Source organism: Xiphias gladius, chromosome 21 (genome assembly GCF_016859285.1).
Source record: "Xiphias gladius isolate SHS-SW01 ecotype Sanya breed wild chromosome 21, ASM1685928v1, whole genome shotgun sequence".
In the NCBI taxonomy this organism is placed as follows: Eukaryota; Metazoa; Chordata; class Actinopteri; order Istiophoriformes; family Xiphiidae; genus Xiphias; species Xiphias gladius.
This window is the reverse complement of record NC_053420.1, coordinates 15,853,480-15,865,743: the sequence shown is the minus strand read 5'-3', so window position 1 is coordinate 15,865,743 and position 12,264 is coordinate 15,853,480. Positions and strand designations below refer to the sequence as shown.

General features: G+C 41.0%; 1 protein-coding gene across 2 annotated transcripts; it reads right to left on the bottom strand.

Annotated features, from left to right (window-relative positions):
• Positions 1 to 155: 155 nt before the first annotated feature.
• On the bottom strand, positions 156 to 11,124 carry slc2a11a (solute carrier family 2 member 11a). 2 transcript variants are annotated; one of them, XM_040115527.1, is made up of 12 exons: positions 11,062 to 11,124; positions 10,060 to 10,158; positions 8,739 to 8,899; positions 7,755 to 7,879; positions 7,414 to 7,543; positions 7,176 to 7,324; positions 6,611 to 6,798; positions 5,831 to 5,941; positions 5,056 to 5,157; positions 4,119 to 4,194; positions 3,308 to 3,435; positions 156 to 1,314 (listed from the first exon to the last, which is right to left on the bottom strand). In XM_040115527.1, exons 2-12 carry the CDS (start codon positions 10,132 to 10,134, stop codon positions 1,096 to 1,098), a joined length of 1,464 nt encoding a protein of 487 aa, XP_039971461.1. In that variant the 5' UTR covers positions 10,135 to 10,158; positions 11,062 to 11,124; the 3' UTR covers positions 156 to 1,095. The 2 variants fall into 2 exon arrangements, with proteins under 2 accessions (XP_039971461.1, XP_039971460.1); XM_040115526.1 differs by lacking the exon at positions 11,062 to 11,124 and adding an exon at positions 10,614 to 10,720.
• Positions 11,125 to 12,264: the final 1,140 nt, after the last annotated feature.

The following is a 12,264-nucleotide window of genomic DNA, read 5'->3' as shown; positions in this document are numbered from 1 at the left end:
ATTATTTCATTGCTGTATTTTGCCTGAAAGGAGGATTTTGACGTGCAGGAAAAATCAAATATGAAGTTAAGGTGAGAAAGTTAATGTGAGATACTTTATTTGTTCAGATTCAAAACAAAAAAATGATGACTTTCATAGTCGACACAAAGAATTAAACATTTTCCATTCATGCTGGTCACTAATTTCAGTCTTCTAAAAGCATGAATGCTCAACATCATAGTACCATTGTCGTGAAGTAGGTGTGTGCAATGCTGCATGTGCAGTTTGTATGTAATAAGGTGCAAATTAACTTGACTGCATGTCTTTGTTTCCTTCTAAATACATTCTCATTGACATGGTCCCCCATTGGCCACACAGGAAAAGCACAGTAACCTGTAGAAAGGCCAGTGTGCAGCTTACTTTGACCTTTGACCTCCCAAACCAGATTGTAATGTGAGGACTTCTCTTTGTCACATTAAAAAAGAAAATCTGTAAAATATCATAACAAAATCCATTGCTGTTTATGTGCTAGGCTGGAATGTTCATTCTGTACTGAAAAACACCTTTATAAATAATTGTCAGATGTGTCTTCAGAGGTTTCTTCAGCAACGGTGGCAATTAGTGCTCCCGCGGACCATCCAGTTATTTTTTTTACCTTAAACTGAAACTAATGAACCGATTTGCACTGAGGGATGGATCATGGGCCAGGGAAGAACCCATTTAATTTGGGGCATATCATTTTCTGTGAGTTAGAATTTTTTCCTCTGAAGTCTGTTGTATGTTGTTTGACACTGGCCTTGGTGGAGGTCTGCGCTATAGTGAGCACATTTTCTAGTTGAATTTATTGAATCACTTCCTATTGACCTGATGATTTCTCTTCTGCCACAGTTAGCTGAATATACTGTAGTCTTAATTACTTTTGTTTCATATTAATCAGTGACACAGAGCAGCATCATATAGGTGTATATATGTGTATACAAGTTGCTTTCAGTGAAATGACAGTGAACATTCCCACGTTACTGTCAGACTGCACATGACTTCTTCCAGTTCAAGCAGGTCAGGTCACAGTGAGGCGTTCAGTGGATGGGACTGTATGTTTCAGGAGAAAAAGTCTGTTTACAAGGCTGTGGAAAGACACACTTCACCCAGCTGGTACTGAGCTTGAGTCTGCGATGGACACTTTTTGTCCTGGCCTTTGAAGTTGAGCTTGTGAAATTCACTTGTGATGACTGACAGAGACTTCCCCTTGGTCTCAGGCAGAAACAGGCCGACGTAGAGCGCAGAAAACAGGCAGACTGCTCCGAAAGGCACAAAGCAGTACTCACTCAGCTCGCTCTGTGAAGTAAAAGCAAAGGACAGCTGTCACACTGATGTGAGACATGATTTAAATGACTAATAAAATGTCTGACTGTGGGTCTCAGTCTAGACTAACGTCAAGTCTGTCTGTGTGTTTGGATTTATATTATTGGGAAAGAGCTAAAACATGAGCTGAAATTTCGTACCTTAGAAACAAAAGCAAAAGAGATAAAGCGATGAGCATCCTGATAGACAGTCCTCATTATTTCTTTTCTCAGTCTGAGACTCTGAGCTCTGGGAGGCCCCATGGGGTGTATTTAGCAGCCAAAAACATTTCTAACAAGTCTTTTATGTTGCATTTAACTGCCTGTTAGCCCACAGTCTTACCCCGATCAACTGGAAAAATCCAAAACCACCTTCTCATGCCAGGTGGTGGAAAGATGTCGAGTTTCATTTAAAACTAGAGAAATTAAAATTTATCATAAGAGGAAAACCATTTATGCTAATTTGAGATAAATGTGGATTAATTGAGCGCCTCTGGCTCAGGAGGTAGAATGGGTCGTCCACTAACCGGAAGGTCGGGGGTTCGAACCCCAGCTCCTCCAGTCCGCATGTTGAAGTGTCCTTGGGGAAGATACTGATGTATCATCGGTGTGTGAGTGTGTTTGTATATGCTGTATGAACGTGTGAATGTGGCAGTAGTGTAAAGTGCTATATAAGTGCAGTCCATGTACCTTTCATGTCCTAATTTTCTATGGTCAATGAGATAAAAAATTGGAGCAACTAACAGTGCCCTTTATGTGCAGGAATTTTAAGATCTTGTTAAATAGTCTTTACATTATATTGGGTTTTCCTTCATGTATGTTTGGAAACTTCTTTTTTCTATAAATTGGAAAACACAGTACGGGGAATTATTACTAAAAAAAAAGCAGAATCTTGCTTCCCAGTATTTTATTTTAAATTTAAACTGTAATATTTCAATTGTGTTTAGTTACCACATTTGTTCTGTATGTTACATCTTTCATGATCTCTGTTCTTACTGCATTTTTGTTTTGCTGAACTGAAGATGATTTTCCACTCTGGTGGGCAATAAAGTTGTATCATATTCTATCTTATTAAAAGGATTTTCTAAATTGAAGTCTTAAAGAGTTGCTCCTTACTAAAATACTTAAAACTGGTATCTCTGCTTAGTGGTACTTAATTAGGTGCACAATACTGGTCATAATGGCAGCCATGTTCAAGGAAAAATATGCTACAGAAGATCAAACTGGGAGGGAAGTTATTTTTTAACTATAAAACTTTGCTTTTTTTTTTAGGGATTTTTTATTGCCATGTTTCTCTTTTATTAGATTAGGTTATAGAAGAGATGGAGACATGCATCAGTGGTCTCCTGCTGGAACAGAGTATCCTGCTGTTACATGTTACATACTGTAACTTAACCCCCTGGCTGCAAGGAAGCCCCCATAAATCACTAAGGTTTAAACTGGAGCCTTATGGCGCCGTTAGACTGTGCGATTACAACGATCGGGTAAGTTTACTCTAAGTCACATTGTGGGGGATGGTCCTAAGGAAATCCTGACAGAATGTAAGATATCAACTCGAGGCGTGTCAGATGACTGCAATGAATGCCTGGCGAATCGTAGCACTACGATGTAAACAGAAAAAAGGTTGTGACAGCAGAGGGGCGTCATCAGCTAACAACATACTTCTCTGCCGAAGCACGTCTATGCGTTGAAAAACCACAAGCGGGGACGAGGAGAAGTAGAGTGCAGATGTGGTCGTGGATAGGGAAAAGTGTGTAGGGATTTTTGTTTTCCCTAAACTTTACTTAAACACAACACTTGCAAAATTGGCCGGTGTGTTGCGCGTCTTTTCATTACGTATTCTGATTCGTTGGTTATTAGAAGTGGGTCGTAGCAGCAGTCACACTGTGAGGATTTTATCCTAAATTTCTGTCTGTCTTTGGTTGCCAAAGCTGAATGAACGGACAGATGCTGATAAGTGCTGACGGCGCATGGATGGACGGACTGACCACTAGAAATGGGAAGATCATTCCCGTGATGAAAAGGTTGAGCCACATCATGGAGCCAGCGATCATGTAGGCTGCAGGCCGAGCGGTCTGATTGAAGATCTCCGTGGGCAGAACACCAGTCACTCCAGCTGAGAAAAAGTAGAAAACACATTGATCGGCGTTAGCTCAATCAATACATCCTTGGAAATTTTACTTAACACCAGCCCACAACTTCCATTCCAAATGAATGAAAAATTATGTCACACATAATACATTAAATAGTAACACGATAGTATGTGGTAACCTAAATAATAAATAGTAACCTGCTTCATTACTCATACATGCAATAGTAATCAAAATTATAAAAGCTATAAGGTAAATTTACACATTATTGTGATACGTCAGAGTTTCACAGAGCACAGTCACTTCACTTCAGTAATGGAAATGGCTACAGGAAAGAAGGCCATAATGATTCCTGTTGGGATGTGCAAGGTGAAGTTGTCTTTGTAGCTCATGTAGATACTAAATGACCTTCAACATCCAAGTTTCCGTTAGCTCAGGATATATTTAGCTTTTAGCTATATTTGGAATCTAAATAGTTCACTGTAGCATTAGTAGTTAGTAAGACTTGGTGAGGAAGTGATAAACAGCCATGAATATGTTGATATAAGAGACTAAAATGTGAAGAATGGAATAAACCATGCAGTTAGTGAATTCAGCATTTAACTGTATCAATCTTGACCGTGTTTATGTTCATCTCATGGTGGCATCTTGAGAGTTTGTCTGGTGTAAAATCCTGATACAAGAATGTCTCCAAAAACATGAAACTGACCTGGTCCCATGCCAAAGCTGAGGATGTAGGTGAAGATGCAGGTCATGCTCAGGTATGGCATCCACGATATATAGTGCTGTTCACATGTGCGAAGGAAAGTAAAATATCGACGGTGAGCAGCTCACATGCAAGGAGAAAATAAATAGTGTCAGACATTCTGACACTTTTATATCTCATAGATTGACCATAGATTTTAACTGGAGCAAGAATCTGTTCATCTTCCTTCCACCTCCGTTCTCATTCCATGAAGTATTTTACCCCCAAACATCAGCTAATGCCTGAATGTTTGACTCACGATGCCTCTTAGTGGACTGACTGAACCACTGAAATGTTTGAGATGACCAGCAGCGTCACTAGATTTCACTGATCTCACACTGGATGTATTCCCTTATATGGCAGCACTGCATTTTCATGAACATGTCCAGTGTGTGTGACACACAAACAAATGGGTGATATACTTTTTCTGTCAATCTGCCGAAACCTTCAGGCTTTCTCTTATTACCTCTGTCAAGGAGGTTATGTTTTCACCTGTGTCCATTTGTTGGGTTTGTTTGCCTATTTGTCAGCAGGATTACGCAAAAAGTACTGAACCGATTTCCACCGAACTTGGGGGGAGGATGGATCCTGGGCCAGGGACGAACCCATTAAATTTTGGGGTAGATCTGCATCACTTACTATAAATTTGAATATTTCCCTCTGAAGTCTGGTGTATGTTGTTTGACACTGGCCTTGGAAGAGGTCTGCACTCTACTGAGTGCCATTGTAGTTTGTGACTGTGAGCTTTTGTAATGTTTGTCCAGCAGTCTTCATGTCGGCTTCAGTTATGGTCTAGTTCAGAATTTGGTCAAAATTAACAATTTTTAAAAACTGACCTCTAACCCTAAGCACACAGTTAGGGTTAATTAAGTATGTAGGTCATAGAAGTGGTTTATAATACCTCAAACGACAGAGCGATTGTGAAGACAACAGCCCAGACGGTCATGAGAATGAACCCTCCCATCAGCATGAACTTCCGACCTTTGCGTTCGATCAGCAGGTTCTGGAAAATATTAAAATGTACACATGAGACTCTGTGCTTGTGAGTAATTATATTCCAAGACTTTACATTAAGAGACATAAGATCCAGTGGTAGTAGCCACTGAACTAGAAAGGGACAAATCAGAAACTTACTGTTAATAAATTGATAGCTGATATTATGTATGCCATATGCAATCGGAATATGGGTGGATTTCCCCGTTTTTAGTCTCATGCTAAACTAAGCTAAAAGTCTCCTGGGTGTTGCTTCATATTTACCATAAAGACATGAGAGTGGTGTGAAAAAAAGAGAATTTCCCAAAATGTCGATGTATTCCTCTAACATAACATTTCTTCTTTAGTCAATTATTACCAACTATAAAGTCCATGCAAAGATTTTTAAGAAACTCCCTGCTTCTATTCAATGTTTAGCAGTTAGTTTCGGCTTGGTTCCCCTCTTATTTCTTTTGAAGCTATACAGGAATTTGTGTAAAGTGTTACCATATCATTTCAGTGTAACATCATATGCCTGAATGAGACAAAGAAATGAAAAATAACTGTATGCACAGTGCACGGCGCTGTTGTTACACAGAAACTATGCCATTAGTCTGCATTTAATCTTTAAGAAGAATGCAAACAACAGTCTCTCTTTGCCTCCAGTCGGTTACATAACATGTACTGCAGTGATGGATACTTACGCACATTATACAGGCGGTGAATTCACAAGTACCAGTGCCAACGGTGACATACTGGATTTTATCATCAGCAATGCCAGCCTCTTTAAACACATACGATGCATAGAAGTAAATCTGCAAGAAAGAACATAGGAACCCATGAGAACACTGCAGAGCATCGTTACTGTTTCAACTGTTGCTAAGCTGATTAAGCATTTTGTACATAGAGTAATTGTGTTAATACCCAGTCCCGTCCTTAAACCTGCCAAGCATGTGGTTAAAAGCCTTGAAACACGGGGTATTTACTCAGCCTTTTCTGATGAGAAAGCAACTTGATGCAGCGCTGAAAATCAGCCTACCCATGTTATTAATGGGCATACAGAGCAGAAATGAAAAATACCAATAAACTACAGAGCCCTGTAGTCATTTAGCTCATATTGCATATTTAAATCAATGAGCGGTCTTTCCACATCATCCACTGTGTATCATCCATGTAGTTAGGGATGATGCTCCATGCACCAGGGTGCATTATTAATATGACCTGCAGAAACCTGAAGGAACCCAGACACGACACAAGCCGCTGACGGATCATCTCAAATTTCTAATCAACTGTTGGACGTAGCAGGAGGAAACTGTGGCCAGGAGAACATCTGATACTGTTACTGTAGATGTGTATCAGTAACACTGCTCCACTTGGGTTACAGAACAAATATTTTCTGTAGAGAGACCCAACTACACCTTCAGAGACACAGCGCGTACTGTAAAAATCTCTCTGATCATGACATTAAAGCCAGTTCGTCTTACCGAGTCATTGCCACAGAGCTGCATGGCACTGCTGATGATCATGACGGAGATGAGCTGCCAGCGAACAGAGCGATCGGTAAACAGCTCCCAGGGTCGGCTGGGCCTCATGCCTTTGGTTTCAGCCTGTTCCTGCAGAATCTCATCCAACTCGCTGCTCTGGACCTCACAGCCACGCAGACGTCTCAGAGCTGACAAGGACCAAAACCACAACTTTTCTAGCTGAGAAAGCTGGGTTCTGTTGTAAGCTGGCTGTGACATATTATTTTATATAAGTCTCTTATAAATATGAAATAATGTATGATATAATTTCATTTGCTAGGTTGACATCAGGTTGAGGTGGACACCATTTTAAATATTTTACACGCAGCTGATAGTTTGGTTCAGCGGTCCCCAACCGCCGGGGTCGGGTCCTTTCTAAAGGGACACAATATATGGTGAGAGATAATTAATGGGAAGGGGAAAAATCTAGTAACTGCTACACACATTTGTATTAATTTTAGTTTTCATTTGTGGTGGAAAGTATTTGGTTACTTTCCACCACTGGCTGACATATCGCCGTACCCACCGTTAATACAAGCCTCCTTGTCCCCCCTGTCGATGAGCAGGTATCTGGGGCTTTCTGGGAACCATGGCAGGGTCAGCAGCTGAATGAGGCCAGGAATGGCGTTACTGGCAAGGAGGTACTGCCAACACGGCTCACTGCCCATAATCTCTCTAGAAATAAATAAACAAGAGTCTTACTGTTACTGTTACTGTTATCTTTGAAAGCTACGGCACACATTTTCATTTCATACTGCTCGTACCTGAGTCCGACCACCTGTCCCAACACAACACCAAATGCTGTAAAAACAGCCGATGACAATGAGATAGCCCCGCGTAAGTGCTTTGGTGCGCTTTCTCCAAAGTACATGGGTTGCACGTTCATGCTGATTCCTGCAAAACAAACAGCAGCTCTCCGTGAAGATTAAGTTTCAGTTTTTCTTTCCATGGCTCTATTGTTGCCTAAATGTCTCAGTTTGGTTCAGTTCTCTGCAGTCTGCTGAATGCAGGGTGAATATATAATTTAAGGGAAAATACAGAGTTTAATCATCACAGTATCAGAGGGCAAACACATATAGTACATCTACTGACATAACGAACATACCAGCATTTATTCCAACCAGGACCCGTGAGATAATGATCATCTCAAAAGATTTGGCAGCTCTACTTGCCACAGCTAAGAGTGCACCAGTCATGAGGAAAATGTTGTTCAACAGCAGACATTTCTTCCTTTCGAAGGGAAAAGAGAACAAAATCACTAGATTGCTGAAAACTTTTGGTGATCAATGAGATTTTAAGTTTGAAGAAATACAGAGTCATCTTGCAGGAATGTGGGTAGGTTTATCGTATGAAAATCATGGATATAATCCCCAAACCAGCAATGAATATATCCTACCAGCAAGTATGATCTGTAAAGCCAAATCCTCATACATCTTACTCACCTGTGCCATAAGGCTCCATTGTTATCGGACAAATATCGAAAAGACCCATATAAGCCACACTGTGGCACTGGGTGACATGTTCCTTAATTACGATGAACACACACACACCGTAGTTTATTTTTAGTCAGTCTAACACACACAGTCTCGCTGCCCTAATACTCAGTAAAGCAACAACTGTGTATTAATCCAGTACTGAAAGTAGTCCCAACAAATGCACTATTTGTTCCTGTTTGAGTAACTTTTGCTAAAAACTAGAGTGCCCAGCCTTTTTAGGAAACGAAACAACACATATGTGTCCTGTTTTTAAAGATTTACATCTTCGGTAGGTTCCAGTGGACTTGGGGCTGAGCGCCACAGAAAGGGGTGAGGAGGCTGAAAAATACTGAGAGATGACCAGAAAAAATAGTTGGTTTGACTATTTGTTGGTCTTTTTATGGGATTTGTTGACAAGACAAGAAAATGCGAATAAAACCAGAATGATCCTTTAAAAGTTAGGGGAACGTAAATGAACAATCTCTATGGTCATTTATACCCGTGTGCACGTTCTCTCTCCACGTGTTGCAATGAAAATCTCAATTTCTATCCTTCTACACTTGTGCATTCATATATTTACACAAATGGTAGCACGATGCGGCATCTTATATTACCTCCCGAAGCGAATGGTCATGGGGCCTGCTATAAGAGCCCCTGCAAATCCCCCCAATGAGAAGATGGAGACAATGATTGTCCAGACCAGTGTCACCTGGTAGTCCTCCAACTGGATTTCCCAGCGCTCCAGGAATGTCTCATTGATAAAGGTTTGGATAAACTGTGAGAAAAGACAAGAGGGTTTACCGTTAAAGTCTCACTGAGTTAACCAAACACACACACACACACACACACACACACACACGGTTAAAGCTGACACTTATTACCTTTGCCCCAGGAGTTTGTGCATCACTTGTTTAGTTAGTCTATGTATATTTTGGTGGTGAGCCTCACTGTGATTTCTGCCTTTTGGCAATTTTAAATTATTGATTTTTTCTATTAACAGAGAAGGGCTTGAATCTAAATTAAATTTCACTGTAATTCCAAATGATCAGAATAAAATATTTGTGTCAGGTGCAGAATTGTCTGTCGTTGGTGGAAGTATGAGCTCTTTAGTTATCAGTGCAGCTGCTGCTGGTTTCATTAAACACCGAGGAAAGATCCCGCATCCACAATTAGTTTCCACAACACAATAAATCTGGATGTGTTACAATTGGAATGACTAATCACTGACACAAGTAGCCTAATTCTTGTTTGTGCCAGTTTTTTTGCTGTGACCCAGATGTGAGATAATACTGATGCTAGTCTGCACAGCTACACAAAACACACGTATAGAAGAGAAGTATCGTCGGTATTAAATTAAACCACAGTGCCAGCCTTGATGAGCGCTCAGTTGACAGTTTATTAGGCTAAAGCTTCTGCAGTCTAATACAACTTCTTGATCATTTTGTATGGTGAAGTTTGTGGTGCTGGTTAACTGTATTGCATTAAACGGAGAGGTGTTTCTGTTATTTAGCCTAGACTCTTTGATCTACGTGGGGCTGGACAAAATAATAGAGACACCTGTCTGTATAACGCAATACAATTCAGCAGCACCGTAACCTACAGCCTCTAAAGGATCACACAGGTGAAGCAACACGTCTCTAAAAAGGGGTTCGAAACAAAGCGAACATTATAACCTTCACGAAGGAGGATTTATTGTAGAACTGTTGTATTAGACTGCGTTAGCTTTAGCTCGGTTTACTTAACAAACAGGCAACTGAGTGAATGCCCACACTGAACTCTCACCTCTGAGCCTCCTCAGCTCTTTAAATAAATAAATACACTATATATAAAAAACACGTGCTATACTGAATAATCACTTGTCAGTAAAAGCGGGGAAGTCCCACAACCATACTGTACACAGTCTGACAAAGAGCATTAGAATCTGAAAAAACTTACAGTTGTAGGGGCGTTCATTATGGCCAGGTTGTAGCCATACTGAAGAGTTCCTCCGATGGCTGCTGAGGCAACCATTAGCACCAATGTCAGAGAGCTGCCCTGGTGATGCACATAGACAGACGGACGCGTACTTTTCATCACATTACAGACATTAATACACCGGAGGGACGATATCAAAATTACACCTGCAACACTCGAGAATATGACACTTGCAAACATTGACTGATTTGACTTTTTCTTCTCAACGTTTAGTCTGCGTACTTTGCTGTTGGCACGAGGATTATGTGTGTTGTGCTGTTAGTTTTGTCTTATGATACCAGTGCAAGGTCATGTGTAAAAAAAAAAATTAAAAATTTAAAAAAAAATTAAAAAATTAAAAAAACAAAAACAAATCAAAAGATCTTCAAATTCAAGCGCAGCTTGGAGGAACTCCACGGTCACCAGATTCAGGTTTTCTGCAAGAGTTTCCTGCATGATGCTACACATCAAAGGAAGGGAATTAAACTCTAACAGAGCCTGGGTCACTTGCCGAAATGTAGAATTTGCTAATTTACCTTCTGTGCACCGGAGTGCGACATTGTTAATCGGCGGCGGTGGCGAAGAGATGAGAAGTGACTTGATGAGGTCCGACCGCAGAAAGCCTCACAGGTCAGCGCCACCTCCGCACGGTCCTCTACAGCGCGAGCCCGGGCACGCGCCCGCGGCGTGCGCGAGGTGCCGTCAGGCCTCCCGTGATTGGCTGCATTTGCGCAATCGGCCGGTTACGCACGAGCGGGCCAAAATACTGAGCTGACGTCCGAGCGGGGAGTCGTGCCGCGACAATGATTGACTGAGAGGGAAGCGCTCTGTGAGCAATTAAGAACGTCCGCGCATGCGCGGTGGGGTTAATGAGGTTTCCCATCAACCCGCGGAGGAGGGAGGTACACGTGGAAGGTGCTGGGCGCTGACGTGCGGGCTAACGCTCAACTCCCAGTGGCGTGAATAAACACGAATATAAGTCACCTGCAGGCTGCTCTTCCGCTTCTGGCTAATCTTTGATTAAATCCTGAAAGTCATCTCCCGAGGGACCTGCATCCGGGTGTTGGCTGTTTTCGTGAAATTAACAACCAAGTGTGTGGTTTGAGCACCTTTATCTCTCATGTCAGAAATTACAACTAATATGTGCCTACATTCATTTTTTTTGTTTTCTGTTTTAGTGCAAGCATGACAGTTTAAAAAATATATATATATATAAAAAAAACAACAACAAGTAAATGCATTTAAATCACTGATCTTTTAACTACAGGCACCGCTGACATATTACACACCCCGTTGACCTCAAGCAAGCAGCTGTGCATTATGTAGGTACCGAGCGGTTCTCCTGTGCAGGAGTAATACTACCCAATACTACCCAAGACATCAGTTTACAGTAATTTGATTAAATAAAATGAATCAGATTTATTCCTTGAGGAAAATGCACCATGTAAACATATTATAAACTGAAATGACAAAGATGTTAAGTCTAGATTTAGACACAGGACCCCCTCTACTGGGCCAGAAAATGAGATAATAGTGCAGGCCCTGCCTTTGGTGGGATTGTACTTACATGATGAAAATTCCGTGAGAAATTTACAGTTATTCAAATGACCACAGTGAAAGCAGTGGCCTGCTTCACCTTGTTAACCCAGTCTTGCATCTACTCAAGGCCAACACTATTATTTTTGTGTATTTTTTTCTATTATTTTTGTATTTGTTGATACATTACCGTTTTCTGGCACACTGTTTCACGATATAATCTCTGTCTTATTCCTATTGTTAGGTTTCATGGAAACGTGTCCTTAGCAAACTAGCTGTTCGCGTCCAGCAGATGGTGCTGGTCTGAAAACCTGCAGCCTGCTACAACATGGAAATCTGTTGTTTTCTTGCTCTCGGCAGTTGCAGTTGCAGTGAAATGACCACAGTCACATCCCCTCATTTATTCTTTTTATTTTTTATTTTTACAGAAGAAAACTAATGTACATATTGTCACACAATTGTCAGCTGAGGGTTTAAAAGGAGAAGAAGAAGTAAATAACTCTGTTTAATCTGAATCTATCCCATCAGGGGATATTTCCCTCTCTTAGAGCAGTGGAGGCACAAGGCCACAGATAAAGGAATGAAGGGAGACACATTCTGGATTATTGGGATGAAAATGATTTTTGACTAGTGGGATGATCTAACATGTCG